This window comes from Pleurodeles waltl, chromosome 7 (assembly GCF_031143425.1).
Source record: "Pleurodeles waltl isolate 20211129_DDA chromosome 7, aPleWal1.hap1.20221129, whole genome shotgun sequence".
Taxonomy (NCBI): domain Eukaryota; kingdom Metazoa; phylum Chordata; class Amphibia; order Caudata; family Salamandridae; genus Pleurodeles; species Pleurodeles waltl.
This window is the reverse complement of record NC_090446.1, coordinates 450,588,363-450,604,220: the sequence shown is the minus strand read 5'-3', so window position 1 is coordinate 450,604,220 and position 15,858 is coordinate 450,588,363. Positions and strand designations below refer to the sequence as shown.

At 47.3% G+C, this 15,858-nt stretch overlaps 1 protein-coding gene across 2 annotated transcripts in view; it reads right to left on the bottom strand.

Moving 5' to 3' along the window:
• Positions 1–9,628: 9,628 nt before the first annotated feature.
• Positions 9,629–15,858, bottom strand: part of LOC138304169 (large neutral amino acids transporter small subunit 4-like) — a 310,553-nt gene continuing 304,323 nt past the window's right edge. For both annotated transcript variants that reach the window (XM_069243998.1, XM_069243999.1), the window contains 3 exons: positions 12,923–12,996; positions 12,501–12,624; positions 9,629–11,416 (listed from right to left, as the gene is read on the bottom strand). In XM_069243998.1, coding sequence (XP_069100099.1) covers positions 11,234–11,416; positions 12,501–12,624; positions 12,923–12,996 — 381 coding nt within the window. In that variant the 3' untranslated portion in view covers positions 9,629–11,233. The remainder of the gene's footprint in view (positions 11,417–12,500; positions 12,625–12,922; positions 12,997–15,858) is intronic.

The following is a 15,858-nucleotide window of genomic DNA, read 5'->3' as shown; positions in this document are numbered from 1 at the left end:
GTCTGACCAGGTGTAAATGAAGAGTTCAGAGAATTAGCTTAGGAGGTTCTTGCAGTCCACCTTTTGCTCTGCTGTAAGGCAGCTTGCAAGGACAATCCCCTCCACTGAGCCATCAACTGCAGTGTTGGAGAAGAGGTCAGGAAGAGGGTCACTCTCTCTCTCTTCTTCCTGCTCCTTATCAGTGGCCACGAGTAGGTTCAAATCTGCCCTATCATAGTAGGTTTTCAGGTGGTTCACATGAAGTATCCTTAGTGGACTTCTTGGAGTGCCTAGGTCCACCAGATAGGTGACCTCATCCTTCTTTTCCACTATGAGATGTGGTTCACTCCATTTTGTCTTGAAGTGCTCTTGGTGCCACAGGCTCCAATACCCACACCTTCTGTCATGGGTGGTACTCAGTCTGGACAACCTTCTGGTCATGCCATTGCTTTTAGAGCTCTTGGCTGGCCTGAAGGTTTTGCCTGGCCTTTTTCATGTACTCAGCCGTTCTAGATCTTAGGCAAAACACATAATCCACAATGTCTCGTTTAGGGGGCTTCAAGGGTTGTTCCCACCCCTTTTTGACAAGTGCAAGTGGACCCCTAACAAGGTGACCAAAGGCCCTCCTGGGAATATTTTCCAGAGTGGGCTTACCCTAAAGAGGTAGTATCAGACAGGGGTAGTAACTTCTTGTCTGCATACTTAAAAGCAGTGTGGAAGGAATGTGATATAACCTATAAATTCACCACACCCTATCATCCACAAAGGGACTGATTGAGAGATTTAACAAAACTCTAAAAGACATGATCATGGGACTCTCTGAAAAACTCAGAAGGAGATGGGATGTCCTCCTGCCATGCCTCCTTTTTGCCTACAGGGAGGTACCCCACAAGGGAGTGGGCTACAGCCCCTTTGAACTCCTTTTTGGTCACCCTGTTAGGGGTCCACTTACGCTTGTCAAATAGGGGTAGGAGCAACCCTTGAAGCCCCTTAAACAAGACATTGTGGATTATGTGCTTGACCTAAGATGTGGAATGGGTAAGTACATGAGAAAAGCCACTAAAAAACCTTCAGGCCAGCCAAGAACGTTAAAAGCAAAGGCATGACCAGAAGGCTGTCCTGACTGAGTACCACCCAGGACAGAAGGTGTGGGTATTGGAGCATGTGGCACCAAGAGCACTGCAAGACAAATGGAGTGAACCACATCTCATAGTGGAAAAGAAGGGTGAGGTCACCTATCTGGTGGACCTAGGCACTCCAAGAAGTCCCCTAAGGGTACTTCATGTGAACTACCTGAAACCCTACTATGATAGGGCAGATTTGAACCTACTCATGGCCACTGATGAGGGGCAGGAAGAAGAGAGTGACCCTCTCCCTGGCCTCTTCTCCAACATTGCAGCTGATGGCTCAGTGGAGGGTGTTGTCCTTGCAGACTGCCTTACAGCAGAGCAAAAGGAGGACTGCAAGAACCTTGTAGGCCAATTCTCTGAAATCTTTTCACTCACTCCTGATCAAACTACTTGGTGTGAGCATACTATTTATACTGAAGACAGTTTGCCTGTCAAAAGTAAGATTTATAGGCAGCATGACCATGTCAGAGACTGTATTAAAGGGATCCCACGCTGCCGGTGAACAACTCAAGGAGCTGAGTGTCGCAGGATAGAGTGCTGGGGACCTGGGCTATGCTGTGCACGAAGGATTCCTTGGCAAAGCACACAGAAGCCCTAGCAGCTGCAAAACACGCAGTGCACAGGGGTACTGTCTGGCTAGGGGAGGCAAGCTCCTACCTCCACCAAATTTGGACAGTTGGACCTTTGGACAGTCACGGTCACTTCGGTCCATCACCTGTGTCCCAGGATCCACCCTCATTGTCAGGAGAGGGGGCCCAGAGTACCAGTTGTCGTTACAGAGAGGTGGCTGCTGAAGCAGGGAAGTGACTCCGTCACTCCACAGGAGATTCCTTTGGTCCTTCTGATGCAGGATGAAGACAGGCAGTAGTCAGACCGTGCACGACCTGGAAACTGTTACAGTTGCTGGCAGGAACTGAAATTACAAAGTTGCAGTAGCCTTCTTGGACACTTTGTTGCAGTTGTAGAGTTCCTAGAGAAGTTCTGCGGTTGATCTGATGGTAGAAGGTGAAGCAGAGCTTGCAGAGTATTCCTGCACCATCTGCCCTACACATCTTTATGGTTTTGGCAGCTTAGAAACACTTGTTTTGTGGAAACAATCTATGAACCAAGCTGTTATCTTAAATCCCTCTTAAAACTGTTTGAAGCTATGTCCCATTGTAGAAAGAATCAGTTGCCAACCTCCGTTAACACAGGCATTTGCCATTGCTAGAGCAGGAGTTTTAATATAAATATTAATGAATATGCAGGTATTCTGAGTAATGGATTTGCGCAGAAAATGTAATAATATAGAGAAAAATAATGCACACATTTGAAAATGTGTCCATGTGAGCCAATGTTCAGAAGTGTACTTATTAATGGCTCATTAAAATGAAATATGGAGCTTATGTTTGATTAATGTAGTATTACATCATATTAAGGGTTATGCATTATGTCTTAACTTTACTAATTGTAGGACTTAGCTTAGCGGAGGTCTTGGCCTAGTTGCACGGCCTCATGTCAGTCTATATTTCTTAGGCTTTAATAAAATGTCTGCTTAGAGAATTAAAATTGTAATTTTCCACCGTACTGTCCAAATGTGCTCATAGCTAAAAGTCTTTCTCATGAGAACCGCTTGCTAGAAGACGCTGTCCTTGCTAAATGTAACAATATAAGTGTAATGTGTGTAAGACTGACTTTCTCAGGAGTAGAACAATGGAGACACTGACTGGAGTATAAGCTGCAACAAAATTGTTACCTGACGAGCCGGACGATGAGGACATTACAGGAGAAGCCAATCAGCGACATGTGAACCGAGTACTGGTAGAAATTATAGATTTGATATGTTAGTTTTATTCGACAAAGTGTGAACATGCGATCCTTGACCAATAGGGACTTGGGAAGTAATTTTAAGAAAGCTAACTTAGCCGGACTGCACTGATGGAAGACAGCACATTTGCCCTTTTTCTTCTTGTCGAAAGGCCATTACTTTACTGAGCATCTAGAGACATGCTTTACTTTAATGCTTAGAGACTTTGGCCCTCATTACACCCCTGGCGGTAAATCCCGCTTACCGCCGTGCTGAAGGCCGCCAACATACCGTGGCCGCTGCGGAAATCCCGACAGGTATTACGACCCACATCTCGTAATCCGCCACAATACAGACACCCACACAAATCTGCCACACCAAGGGTCAGTGATAAATTGGCGATACCAAAACCTACACCGTCACGCCAACAGTAATACGCCCACACTATCACGACCCACGAATCAACATGGCGGTTTTTCAACAGCAGTAATCCATTGGCGGTACACACCGCTGCGCTCAAAATACACACACATTTACAAAACACAACCACATTAGACAATTCCAAATACACACACCTGATACACATACACACACCACACCCACACACCCACACCACTATAAAACACACACCCACATTACCCACAACCCCTTACAGCGACATTTTTTTGAAGATGCACAGAGAGAGAGAGAATAGCAAACACACCACCAGCATCCACAGGCACACAACACCATCACTCATACAACATCCACGTACCTCAAAGAACACACACCAACACAACACATCACACAGCACAACAAACAGCACCTCACACATCACCCACACCACATTATGGCACCCCAAAGACACCTCAGGTTTTCTGAAGAGGAGCTCAGGGTCATCCACCTGAGGGAAAACGATGTAGCTGCACATGTGTTTCAGCAGGGCAGACAACACTCTGGACAACACGTTAGAGAACATGACATCCCTGATGCCATGGCCACTGTTGTCTGAAAGGACCAACTGGCCAGGAAATGGAGTACTGACAGGACCTGCACTAGAGGGGGGATTCCTGTGGGATGGCGGATAGCTGACATCAGGTCTGGCTCCAACTGGGCACACAGTTCATGGATTGTGGCACGATCAAGTCTGTAGGTGATAATGATGTGTCTGTCTTCCATTGTCGACAGGTCCACCAGGGGTCTGTATACCGGAGGATGACGCAATCTCATCACCTGACCCAGCGGAAGTGCCCTATGGAGGAGAAGGGTGAGCAGAGGGTCATACACCACATAGGTTTCACAAGGGTGTTTAGAACAATCGTGATGTCATAGTTGTGTTGCGCTGTCTGTCCGTATTCCTGCCCAAAAGTGCTGTGACGCAGTTAGTTGCCCTGCCATGTGCCCCCCTGAAATGGCGGCTGCCTGACCTGTAAGGAGGGACAAGGGGAAATTAGGTAACTGCGCTGGCGTTGTGCAGCATCGCGGTAGGCGATCGAAGACCGCAGCGCAAATCAGCATTGGTTATCATTGGGCCCTATGGGTTCCAGGAGCCAATAACGATGTACGCCGCCGATGACAGTACGCACCACCGGGGACATGACTGCCATTTTCTATCTGTTTACTCACTTGATACCTGACCTTCAACAGGAGAGGACCTACACTGCAAGTGCTGCTGTGACCTGAGTCTGGAAGCGACATTGGCTATAGTGTCTGGGGAAAGGGCCCCTGCCATCACCGCGGAGGAGTTGGGCAAGCTGGTGGCTGGGGTTCTCCCCCAGTACACGCTACTCTATGGTCCTCCAGACAAACAGATGAGTACACTGTGAGCATGATGCATGGCACATGAATGTATGGAGTGGCGTGGATGGAAGATACAGGGGGGCAGAGGCCAGCATGTGAGGATGGTGAGTGTATGTTTTTAAGGGCCAGGGTGGGAGGTTTGTGGCCAATGAGTAAGAAGAACCGGATGGGGGAGTAACATCCATTCTTACTTTAATTTTCTCCAGGTCAGCGCCCGCCAGAAGAAGGGTATTTGGCGTGCCATCGCCAAGGAAATGCGGACCTTGGGGGTCTACCATAGACAGAGCAACCACTGCCGCAAAAGATGGGAGGACCTGTGCCGCTGGACCAAGAAGATGGCGGAGGCCCAGCTGGGGGTGGCCTCCCAACTTGGAAGGGGTGCCCATCGCACCATGACCCCCCTCATGTACCGGATCCTAGCGGTGGAATATCCTGAGTTGGATGGGCATGTGAGGGCATCACAGCAGCCACAAGGGGGTGAGTACAGTCTCATTCAGCTGACTCTGCGCGCATTATGAGGTTTCTGGGTGGGGAAAGTGGGCTGTGGGTTCCCCTATGCCAGGGCAAATGCGCCAAGGTAGATCAATTGTTTGGCAGGCTCAGTGGCACTCCAAAGCCAAAAGTGGTAGTGGCCCTCTGCACCTAGTCAAGCCCCTGTGGGTTCCAGCTGTGCATCAAATAGATCTAGGCAGAGTCCCCCATGGGCATGTGCTTTTCCACTGAACTGTTAGTGCATGGGCTAGTGCATAGGGCTGCTCCCTATGTGTTGTGTCCGCCAACAGTAGTGGTGTTGCAGGCATTGACCATGTGTCTCTTCTATCTTTCCTCCCCTTTTTGTTTTGTCACCCTGTCCTTGTGTGCATTAGCATCATCTGGCAGAGGAGCATTGGCACCAGAGCAGGACGGAGCTGCAACCCACATGGCCCCAGAGGGTGAATTTACAGAGTCTGAAGGCACCAGTGGAACGGAGGGCCAGGGAAGCTCCACGACGGGGACAGGAGGAGACACCAGCGACAGCAACTCCTCCTCTGATGGGAGCTCCCTTGCTGGGGCAAGCACCTCTGTGCCCACAGCATCAACAGGTACAGCTGCCACCCACCTACCAGCACCACCCTCCCAGCAGCCCCTCAGCGTGGTTCCCGTGCCCGCTCACCCAGGAGGGTGGGCATCTCCTTCACCCCAGGCACCTCAGGCCCTGCCCCAGTCAGCCCTGCTACCCTCAGTGAGGAGGCTATTGACGTCCTGAGATCCCTCACTGTTGGGCAATCAACCATTTTGAATGCCATCCAGGGTGTCGAGAGGCATTTGCAGCAAACAAATGCATACCTGTAGGGCATTCATTCTGGCATGGTGACCCAACAGAGAGCATTTCAGGCTCTGGCCTCAGCACTGATGGCAGCCATTGTCCCTGTGTCCAGCCTCCCCCTTCCAACTTCCATTACCCAGACCCAATCCCCTCTACCTCAGCCTATCCCAAGCACACCATCAGACCAGCATGCACACTCATCAACACACAAGAGTGGACATGGCAAACATAAGCACCACACATCCCACAGGCACTCACACAAACACCATCCCCATGCAGACACGTCAACATCCACTGCCTTCACTGTGTCCCCCTCCGCCACGTCGTCCTTCTCCCTCCCAGTCTCGTCTCCACTCACACCTGCATGCACTACATCCTCAGCCACTACCTCCATCACCAGCACGCCCATCACCACACACCGCTCACGTGCAACCACCACCCCAGTACCATTCACACGTCCCCTGTGTCCTCTCCCATTGTGTCTGTGAGCCCTCCTCCCAAAGTACACAAAAGCAGGCACACACCCACTCAACAGCCATCCACCTCACAACAGCCTCCAGCCCATCACCTTCACCCAAACTCAGCAGACATACACCTCCTACAACCACTACCTCTTCCTCCACTCCCAAACCCCCTCCATCTTCCCGTCCCAGTGTGTCTAAAAAACTTTCCCTGGCTAACATTGACCTCTTCCCTACACCCCCGTCCCTCCCCTAGGGCCAGGATGTCCAGATCCCTGCCCAGCACCTCAGCCACCAAATCCTCCAGCACTGTGGTCCCTGCAAGTCCATTAAAATTGCGCGCGGCATCCATCAGGGCTGCCAGTGTGCCACTTAGCGAAGCCAAGGATCACCCTATTCCGCCACCTGACAAGGTGAACAAGGGGCCCACATGCCATAGGGAAAAGCCGCACCAACCACCCAACAAGGCCTCCTCCAAGACAAAAGGGGACAGTGCCAAGGTCCCTGCAGTGACTTCCAAGGTGGGGAAGGGACACAAGGCTAAAGGGAAGTCAGCTCAGGGCACGGAGCCTCCGGCTGAGGGACTGGTGTCACCCCTTCTGCCAAACAGAACAGCAACCTGTACGGCGGTGGACACCGCCGCAACCACCGCCACCAGCACCGCCACCTGCACGTCTGCTGCCTCAGCAACAGTCCCTAGCATCATCCCCAGTGGGCAGCCATCCGGGGCTGCAGGAGACGTCCCTCCACAGGTGCTGACACATGCACCACCGGCAGCATCTCCGCCACAGACACCGACACAACCACCGCCACCTGCCCCGCGACGTGCACAGACAGTGCCACCACAGCCGACATGGACAACATTCCCAGTGGGCAGCCATCCGAGGCTGCAGGAGACGTCCTGGACCCTGCACAGAGTACATGAGGCACCACAACCAGCACGTTAGTACCCACAGTTGGCAGGCAAAGTCGCAGCAGTGTGGAGTGTGTCTCTGACTCCATGGAGTATCATGCTACCTGTTCCCCGGAAATCTCGTGGCACACACACCCAGGTGAGGGAATGGGAACTGCCACACAGCATGTGCAGCACTCTGGGCACATGCCCCCTCTAGAACCAGTGGAGAGATACATCCACTCACCCAGTCCTTGGCAGGATGAAGCACTCTGGGCACCATGCCCCCTCCAGAACCAGTTGAGAGATACATCCACTCACCCAGTCCTTGGCAGGATGAAGCACTCTGGGCACAAAGCCACCTCCAGAACCAGTGGAGAGATACATCCACTCACCCACTCCTTGGTCAGATGAGGCACTCTGGGCACCATGCCCCCTCCAGAACCAGTGGAGAGATACATCCACTCACCCAGTCCTTGGCACGATGAAGCACTCTGGGCACTAAGCCCTCTTGAGAACCAGTGGAGAGATACATCCACTCACCCAGTCCTTGGCAGGATGAATCACTCTGGGCACTAAGCCCCCTCCAGAACCAGTGGAGAACAGCATCCACTCACCCAGTCCTTGGCAGGATGAAGCACTCTGGGCACCATGCCCCCTCCAGAACCAGTGGAGAAAAGCATCCACTAGAGAGACTGTGGCTTTGCACTCCCCAGGACCAATCAGTGGGCAAACCACACACTTAAGAGCCTGTGGCTTTGGACTCCCCAGGACTAATCAGTGGGCAAACCACCCACTTGAGAGACTTGTGAGACTGTGGCTTTACACTCCCCAGGAGCAATCTGTGGGCATGGAGCCCCCTTGTGGAGCAGGGGTGTCATCCCATCATCCGGCTGAGGTGCCCCCCTCCCCTGAGGTGCCTGTTTATTTTCGAACTGATGCCCCAGCAGTGTTCTCTCCGTCTAGAGGCAGGTATCATGTGTGGGCTTCGCCAATGCATTTTGGGACCACTGGTCCACAGACAATTATTAGAACAGTATCCGGACTTACGTAGTTGCTGTACATATTTGTATATAATGATCTGGTACAGACCTGTTTCCATATCTGAATTTTCAATGATTACCCTTGTTACAATAATTTCCTTTTGTCCTTGCTGCATGTATTTGTGTGTATGGTGTTGTGGGTGAGGGTGGGGGTGAGGGTGTTGTGTGTTGCATGTGTGTGTCACTCTCTTTTTCCTCCCCCCCCTGTGTGCTAGGTGCAGTACTCACCATGGTCGTCGCCGCCGTCTTTGCTGCTCCTGGTAGAAGAGGAGGCAAACCAACATTGGTAGCACCTGTAATTCGGGCTCCATGGCGTCCTGTTTTCCTTGTAGAGTGTCAAGAGGTGAGTGGTTTCCCTTCTGTGTACTGTTGGCAGTATTACCGCCGCTTTACCACTGACTGCCAGGGTTGTAATGAGTGCCTTTGTGTTTTCTGAACTTTGATGCTGAATTCTGATGCCTTGCTGACCAAACTGATGTCCTGATGACGAAGACTATCTTAGCTTGCTGATCCAATTGAGCAGAGGTATACTGTTACGCATGTGTTTGTTATGCCTATTTGCTTTTTCTTTCTAGGTGCCAAACACACTATTTTGATAGAGCCATAGTTAGATGTTTTCTTAATTTGTGTTGACTAAAATTGTTTTGCAGGATGCCCAACATGCTAATGTTAATCTGGTGTTAGATAAGGATCCTCACTAATGGAAGTCTGCTATAGGGGATAATAGTTGATGTCTTTCCTTTGCTGAATAAATGTATGTAATATATTTTGCACAGTTGTTCTTGTTATTAATTTGCAGTGTAACCTTAGAATGTGTAATTGTTCAAGCTTTGATTATATTCCTTTTTTTTTGCTACTTTGGGCAGCCAGTGATATTTCTGTATATTTATCATTCGATTTTGAGATTATCTTATGTGACATTAGCATTGTTAATATAGGGAAATAAATATTCGAACTTTTACTAAAATGTGTGGTTATTCATGACTGAAAGGTCATTGTGTGTGATAATTACTGACTCCTATTGATTACTAATGCTATTGATTATCATTGATTATTAATGTTACTGATTGGTTACTGATTATTGATCTGCATATACTGAATCTATGGTGGGAACATCTTAAATGCGATTCAAAAGCTTCATCGACCTATTCGCATCCCCTTGTAAATTTACTTATTAAGGTCCGACGTGCTAACACCATCACATATCCATTACTCTGTCAAAGTAAAAAATGTATGTTTGATCACTGACCAATTCAGCTTTCCTTTGTCTGAGCAAAGTATCTGATACTCTTTATTACCTGATAATTGCTTTCTTACATTCACAAATATTTTTTTTATATTTACTCAAGGTTAGAGATAGTTCCGTTGAGTAAGAATCCATCAAACACCACAGATACAGAGGCATTTCTGTGCAGTATTCTCTTCACATCTTGATTGTGACCCATGTGTGAACTTTTTCTAAGTGTTTTCTTGACTTGGCAGACCCTTTGCTGTAAGATGTTTCTACACTGTTTGCAGTTGAATCCTCCATTATTCCCTTATTGCTCTTTGTGATAGGGATGGGAATAGTAATTATTTTCTTAGCTGACAAATCGACCTTCATGACTACAGAATCCTGAGATAAATGTTACAGAATTTCTCATGTTCTTGGAAAGCATCTCTGAGGAGGCTGTTGCACACAAAACAAATAATAAAATCCAAAAGTTAGTTCACTCTTACATGTGTGACAGACATCCCATAATATCTGCCAAGTTTGTGAAGGATTTACCCGTTCTCCTAACTTTAAATCCGGCCTCTAGTCTGTTTCAAACAAACACAGATTTTTGGGCCGTTACTGCTGCTGTGACCTATTAATTTAAAAAAAACTAAAGAAGTAACTCCCAAGAAAATTAGCATATTAATTATGATTGCAGTATCACTTAGCATTACAGACTGAAATAACATTTTTACTCATTGGACAAGGGTAATGAGTGACTCAATACATGAATTAGCTTTCAGTTATATGGGTAGCCTTTCCTGCACTGAACAGCGGAGCTCAAACATTTCCCAATTCAAGCAACTATTTGCTTACACCTAACATGCACAACTTTGTCCGTTCAAGGACCAATAGCCAGCTTTGTTAATGCATACGCATTTTTCACTAAAAGGTCTTAAGAACAAAATTCTCTATAATGGTAACCTCACATTGTTTTAGTAAAGCAACACCCAGCTTTTTTACTTTGTTTAAGCACTAGTCAAGACATAATACCATAATACTAGAGTGCAACTTTCAGGTATCTTTTCAGACAAAAGAAATGCACAAACTAAAGAAACAATCTCTACAATGAAACCAGAAAGACATTTTTTAAAGATGTTCAAAACATCATACTTTTTTGCTGGAAGAAGCTCTTCATTCAAGGAGCTGAAAATCAGACAGTAATCACGCTTCACTTTCTTGATTGCTTTGGTTTGTTGAATGTGAGGAACTGACACCTTTGAAGTTTTAGTGAATTAGTAGAGCAATCATTTTCTTAAACTGGTATGCCAACAATTGGTATCTGACATTCATACGTTATCGATCCCTAGAAGATATCAAATTAGGGACCTTCTGAAAGAACCATAGGATAAGAAACTTGTTGGTTGTTGGATGAGCACTTAGTGTCCTTGAAGTTCCAAATGTTGTGATGTTTATTATTAGGCTGGTGGGACGGCAGTCATTGTCCTTTAGTTCTTGTGGTGATGCAAGGATGCATGGTTGTCTATCACCTTCTGCTAAAGGAGAACTAAATGACATGAAGTTTGTTTGTTGTTTAGGTGGGCTATCATTTGGCGTCCTTAGAGAGCAAAGTGATTTGAAATTTGTTGTACAACTGGTAGACTACAACTTTGTGTCCTCCACTCCTCCCATGATGTGCACTGTTGTGGCTCCTTGGCTTACATGTAGAGATAGGGAACGAGGCACACTCTTCCTCTCTTGCTCCTCAAGGGTCCGTTGCAGCCCATGTAGATAGAATGGGACAGTGAACCCGAGAAAGGAAAATATCAGAAATCCAGCGTGGATCTGTTGGAGGTAAGATTTTGTGAGTAAGTGGTAAGTACAAACATAAGCAGTACTGGGAAATAACAGATTCAACTACCTGTAAAAATGATACACTCTTTACTGTACTGTTAAGGCAATGGACTCTGACAACACAAAAGTGCTAAGCAGTAGGCAACACCGGGGGAAAGGGGTGACTAACAGAATAGTGTCCCAGGTAATTGTTGAGGATGGAGGACTCATGGGTTGATAGGCAGTGGAAAGTACGTCCTTGTGACAATTGCTGACTGGCAGGGCTCCCGTGTTTGGGATATTGACATTAGAGTAGGGCCCTTGAGTGGGGGTGGTGGCATCAGTGGAGGCTTCCTATGTAGAGATATGGCCATTGATAGTTCCATAAGAAAGGATGGGACATTAAATCACAGGAAGGGCCACTGACAAGATAGGAGGCTTCTTTGTTGGACTTATAGTACTACTGAGCGGACTATGAGGGAACGGTGCCAAGCAGAAGCTGCTCTTAAAATAGGCTGTGCGCTGGCTCTAGGTTGAATGCTGTAACAACTGCTGTGGAACTATCACTGTGCACCTCAAAATAAAAAAAACTCTTGATGTGTGGGTAGTAAGGGTGCTATTAGTCGCTAAAGATGGGGTACTACCAGAAGAGGGATTTCTGGGTGGAGGGCATTGATAGCTGACGTGTCGCCATGCATGGGAGGGCCTGGCAAAGAGGGCTTCTGGGGAAGAAGTCAGAAGCAGCAATTAAGGACACCTCTAACGTAGACTCACAGGGTAGGAGTGCCAACAGCAGTGGCAGTGCCTAGGATTTAGATTCTGAAAGTTGGCACTGTGTTCTTCAGTCGGTCTTTCTTCAAGCTTGTAAGCAGTGACTGCATGTTGAAAAGCTCTTATAGGCTGTTATCTTGGGATGGGGAGCATAGATAATAGAAAAGATGTCACCAGGTTTCAGTGTTAGAACTGCTGAGTTCCAGCCTCTGGGAATTTTGACATAGCAGAATGAACATGGCCTCAGATTAAATTGTAATGTAGTTTGTTTCTACTGTCACACCCCTATTTCTCCCAAATGTATGTACACCCAGTACCCACTCACCCAGAATGGATCATCTTGAAGATAGCTGGTCAGAGCCAGAAACAGTGGGTGTTGGCCCAGAGTCATGAGCACCGAGAACAAGGTGTGGAACCCCATCAGTCCCCCAAAATGGTTGGCTGGATACCTAGAAACATAATGAAAGATACATAATCAGTTAAATGTTGTAGCTTCTAGTCCACAGGACTTTCAAGAAAGTTATACAATACCACTTTATCACTTGTACCCAATTCCAGTTGTTGTGCTCGAACCAAATCAAGTTCAAGTGAATTGCATAAGATTTCACTTGCTGACTGCTGCGGTCCTGTTAATCAATGCACTAAACAGTTGATCGCCCCCATTAAACAAAATGACTCAAGCCCACCCAAGTGCTAGAACCCCACTATGCAGAAAAGTGCAACTGGCATGTTTTGCTACATACTTACAGAGCTGCATATAAGATGGCACATGAGCTGAACATGGAGCTCCTCACTAGCGTGTGAAGAATGAAACCCAAAATCTATGACAAATAGAAAGACAAAGAGTCTAGTCAGCAATGAGCAGACCTGTATGGTGAAGGTTTCTGGCATTTATAGATGGAAGAGTGCCACTCAAGCATTCCAAGGCACTTCCAGTTATTCGATGTAGCCCATTGCAACATCCCTCTTTACATATCAGCTCTAGTTGAAGAGTCCCACTCCCCTCTAGGCAATTCCAGAACGTCATATAAGCATATATATTCTCCATCGTGGAACTCTCCCCGTCACTGTATTTTTCACTTTGAAAATCATCTAACTAAAAAATAAGAAGTTTATAGGTGTTATAGCAACATGTTCATGTTTTCTATTAGACACAGACAATTCAAATCAAATCAGCCATGACAAAGTAAAATTGACTGAAAACAGCCTCCTTGAGCCTCCTTTAAAGCTGAAAAATACTGGGAAATGGCAATCCTTCGGAAACAAAAACTGGCACTTCGAGGATTTCATAAACTGGCTTCCTCTTTCGTACTTAAGAGTCAGTCAGAAAATTTGTGTCTCCTGCCCAGTGTACTGGAAAAGCCTGGAAACTCTTTTTTGGATGTTTCTTTTCTATTTGATGCTTTGGAACGTTGCTTATTTTCCCATCCTTTTTATTTCTATTGTTTTTTTGTGTGACTGGGAACCTTTATCTGCTGGCTGGTTTGGTTGAGATATGTTCACTTCACTGATTTCCCATTCAGCAGGCTGGGTATTTGATAGATGCCCTTCTAGTGGGTGCTGGGGGAATCATAGAAGAACGAGCATGATATTTATCATCTGCCAGTGGAAATTCAGCTCCCATTAAGAGAGTACAACCAGTCTGGAGATACCTACGACTGAGGGACTAAGAGAGAGAGAGGGAGTTGATCCTCTGACTAAGCTGAGAGAGATAGAGAAAGCACCTTATAAGCCTACTTCTGCCTTCATGTAGAAAGAGTATGAGCCTTCTCCCTGCAAGTGGAAAGCCATATTGCAGTCTCCCCCAGTCAAATTTGAGGCACTAAATAATTAACCTTTCGGTGCTGACAAGTTCGCCATCAAATTATTAAGGTTTGTCACAGCCTCAATATCTAGAGCTCAAGCACCAGAGTCAAGCTTCAGGCCATGGAATAGAATGAGGTTTATTTCACTATGTTAGGATGCTGTGGAACATGCGGGTAGAGCGCTCCCTCCAGTTCTTGTCGCAGAAGCCTTCATAAGAGAGATTAAATAAAAATTGTTCAAGGAAGAAACACCACTACGAAAAAACATTAGACTTCAGGGCACTGCTGGGTGGATGGGCCCAGAAGTGCTTCTCCTAAGCAGAACTTTAAACTCAAGAGATTTCCTAGATTTGATAACCGATGTCCTAGTAGGAGGCACTATGCCTAGTACATCGTCTCCTAACATAATACCTGATGTTCAGATTGGGGATATCTCTCCCTACAAAGATCTCCTTCACTGCTTTCTCACCTCTTCTATTGGATGGTGTGATTGTGTTTCAGGAAGTGATGAACGGAGCTGCCAAGGAGCTCAACATTAATGCAGCTTCCCCTTTCAATTAGACAACTATGATTTGGAGGCACTTCTTCCCCAATCTGAAGTTAGACCAGTGATCCCAGTTGTTTCTTGTCTCTTAGAACCTTCAATGCACAGATTGTTGATTCCTTACTTTAGCATCTACACTAGATCATTCTTTTATAGCAACATTATTCCAGGTGATTCTTTAGTTGTTCTGCTGCAAAAAGGAGATAAAACATCATTGGCATGCTGTAAGGAAATGCCTCCTTGGCATGGTTGCCCCCTGACTTTTTGCCTTTGCTGATGCTATGTTTACAATTGAAAGTGTGCTGAGGCCTGCTAACCAGGCCCCAGCACCAGTGTTCTTTCCCTAACCTGTACTTTTGTATCCACAATTGGCAGACCCTGGCATCCAGATAAGTCCCTTGTAACTGGTACTTCTAGTACCAAGGGCCCTGATGCCAAGGAAGGTCTCTAAGGGCTGCAGCATGTCTTATGCCACCCTGGAGACCTCTCACTCAGCACAGACACACTGCTTGCCAGCTTGTGTGTGCTAGTGAGGACAAAACGAGTAAGCCGACATGGCACTCCCCTCAGGGTGCCATGCCAGCCTCTCACTGCCTATGCAGCATAGGTAAGACACCCCTCTAGCAGGCCTTACAGCCCTAAGGCAGGGTGCACTATACCATAGGTGAGGGTACCAGTGCATGAGCATGGTACCCCTACAGTGTCTAAACAAAACCTTAGACATTGTAAGTGCAGGGTAGCCATAAGAGTATATGGTCTGGGAGTTTGTCAAACACGAACTCCACAGCACCATAATGGCTACACTGAAAACTGGGAAGTTTGGTATCAAACTTCTCAGCACAATAAATGCACACTGATGCCAGTGTACATTTTATTGCAAAATACACCCCAGAGGGCACCTTAGAGGTGCCCCCTGAAACTTAACCGACTGTCTGTGTAGGCTGACTAGTTCCAGCAGCCTGCCACACTAGAGACATGTTGCTGGCCCCATGGGGAGAGTGCCTTTGTCACTCTGAGGCCAGTAACAAAGCCTGCACTGGGTGGAGATGCTAACACCTCCCCCAGGCAGGAGCTGTAACACCTGGCGGTGAGCCTCAAAGGCTCACCCCTTTGTCACAGCCCAGCAGGGCACTCCAGCTTAGTGGAGTTGCCCGCCCCCTCCGGCCACGGCCCCCACTTTTGGCGGCAAGGCTGGAGGGAACAAAGAAAGCAACAAGGAGGAGTCACTGGCCAGTCAGGACAGCCCCTAAGGTGTCCTGAGCTGAAGTGACTCTAACTTTTAGAAATCCTCCATCTTGCAGATGGAGGATTCCCCCAATAGGGTTAGGATTGTG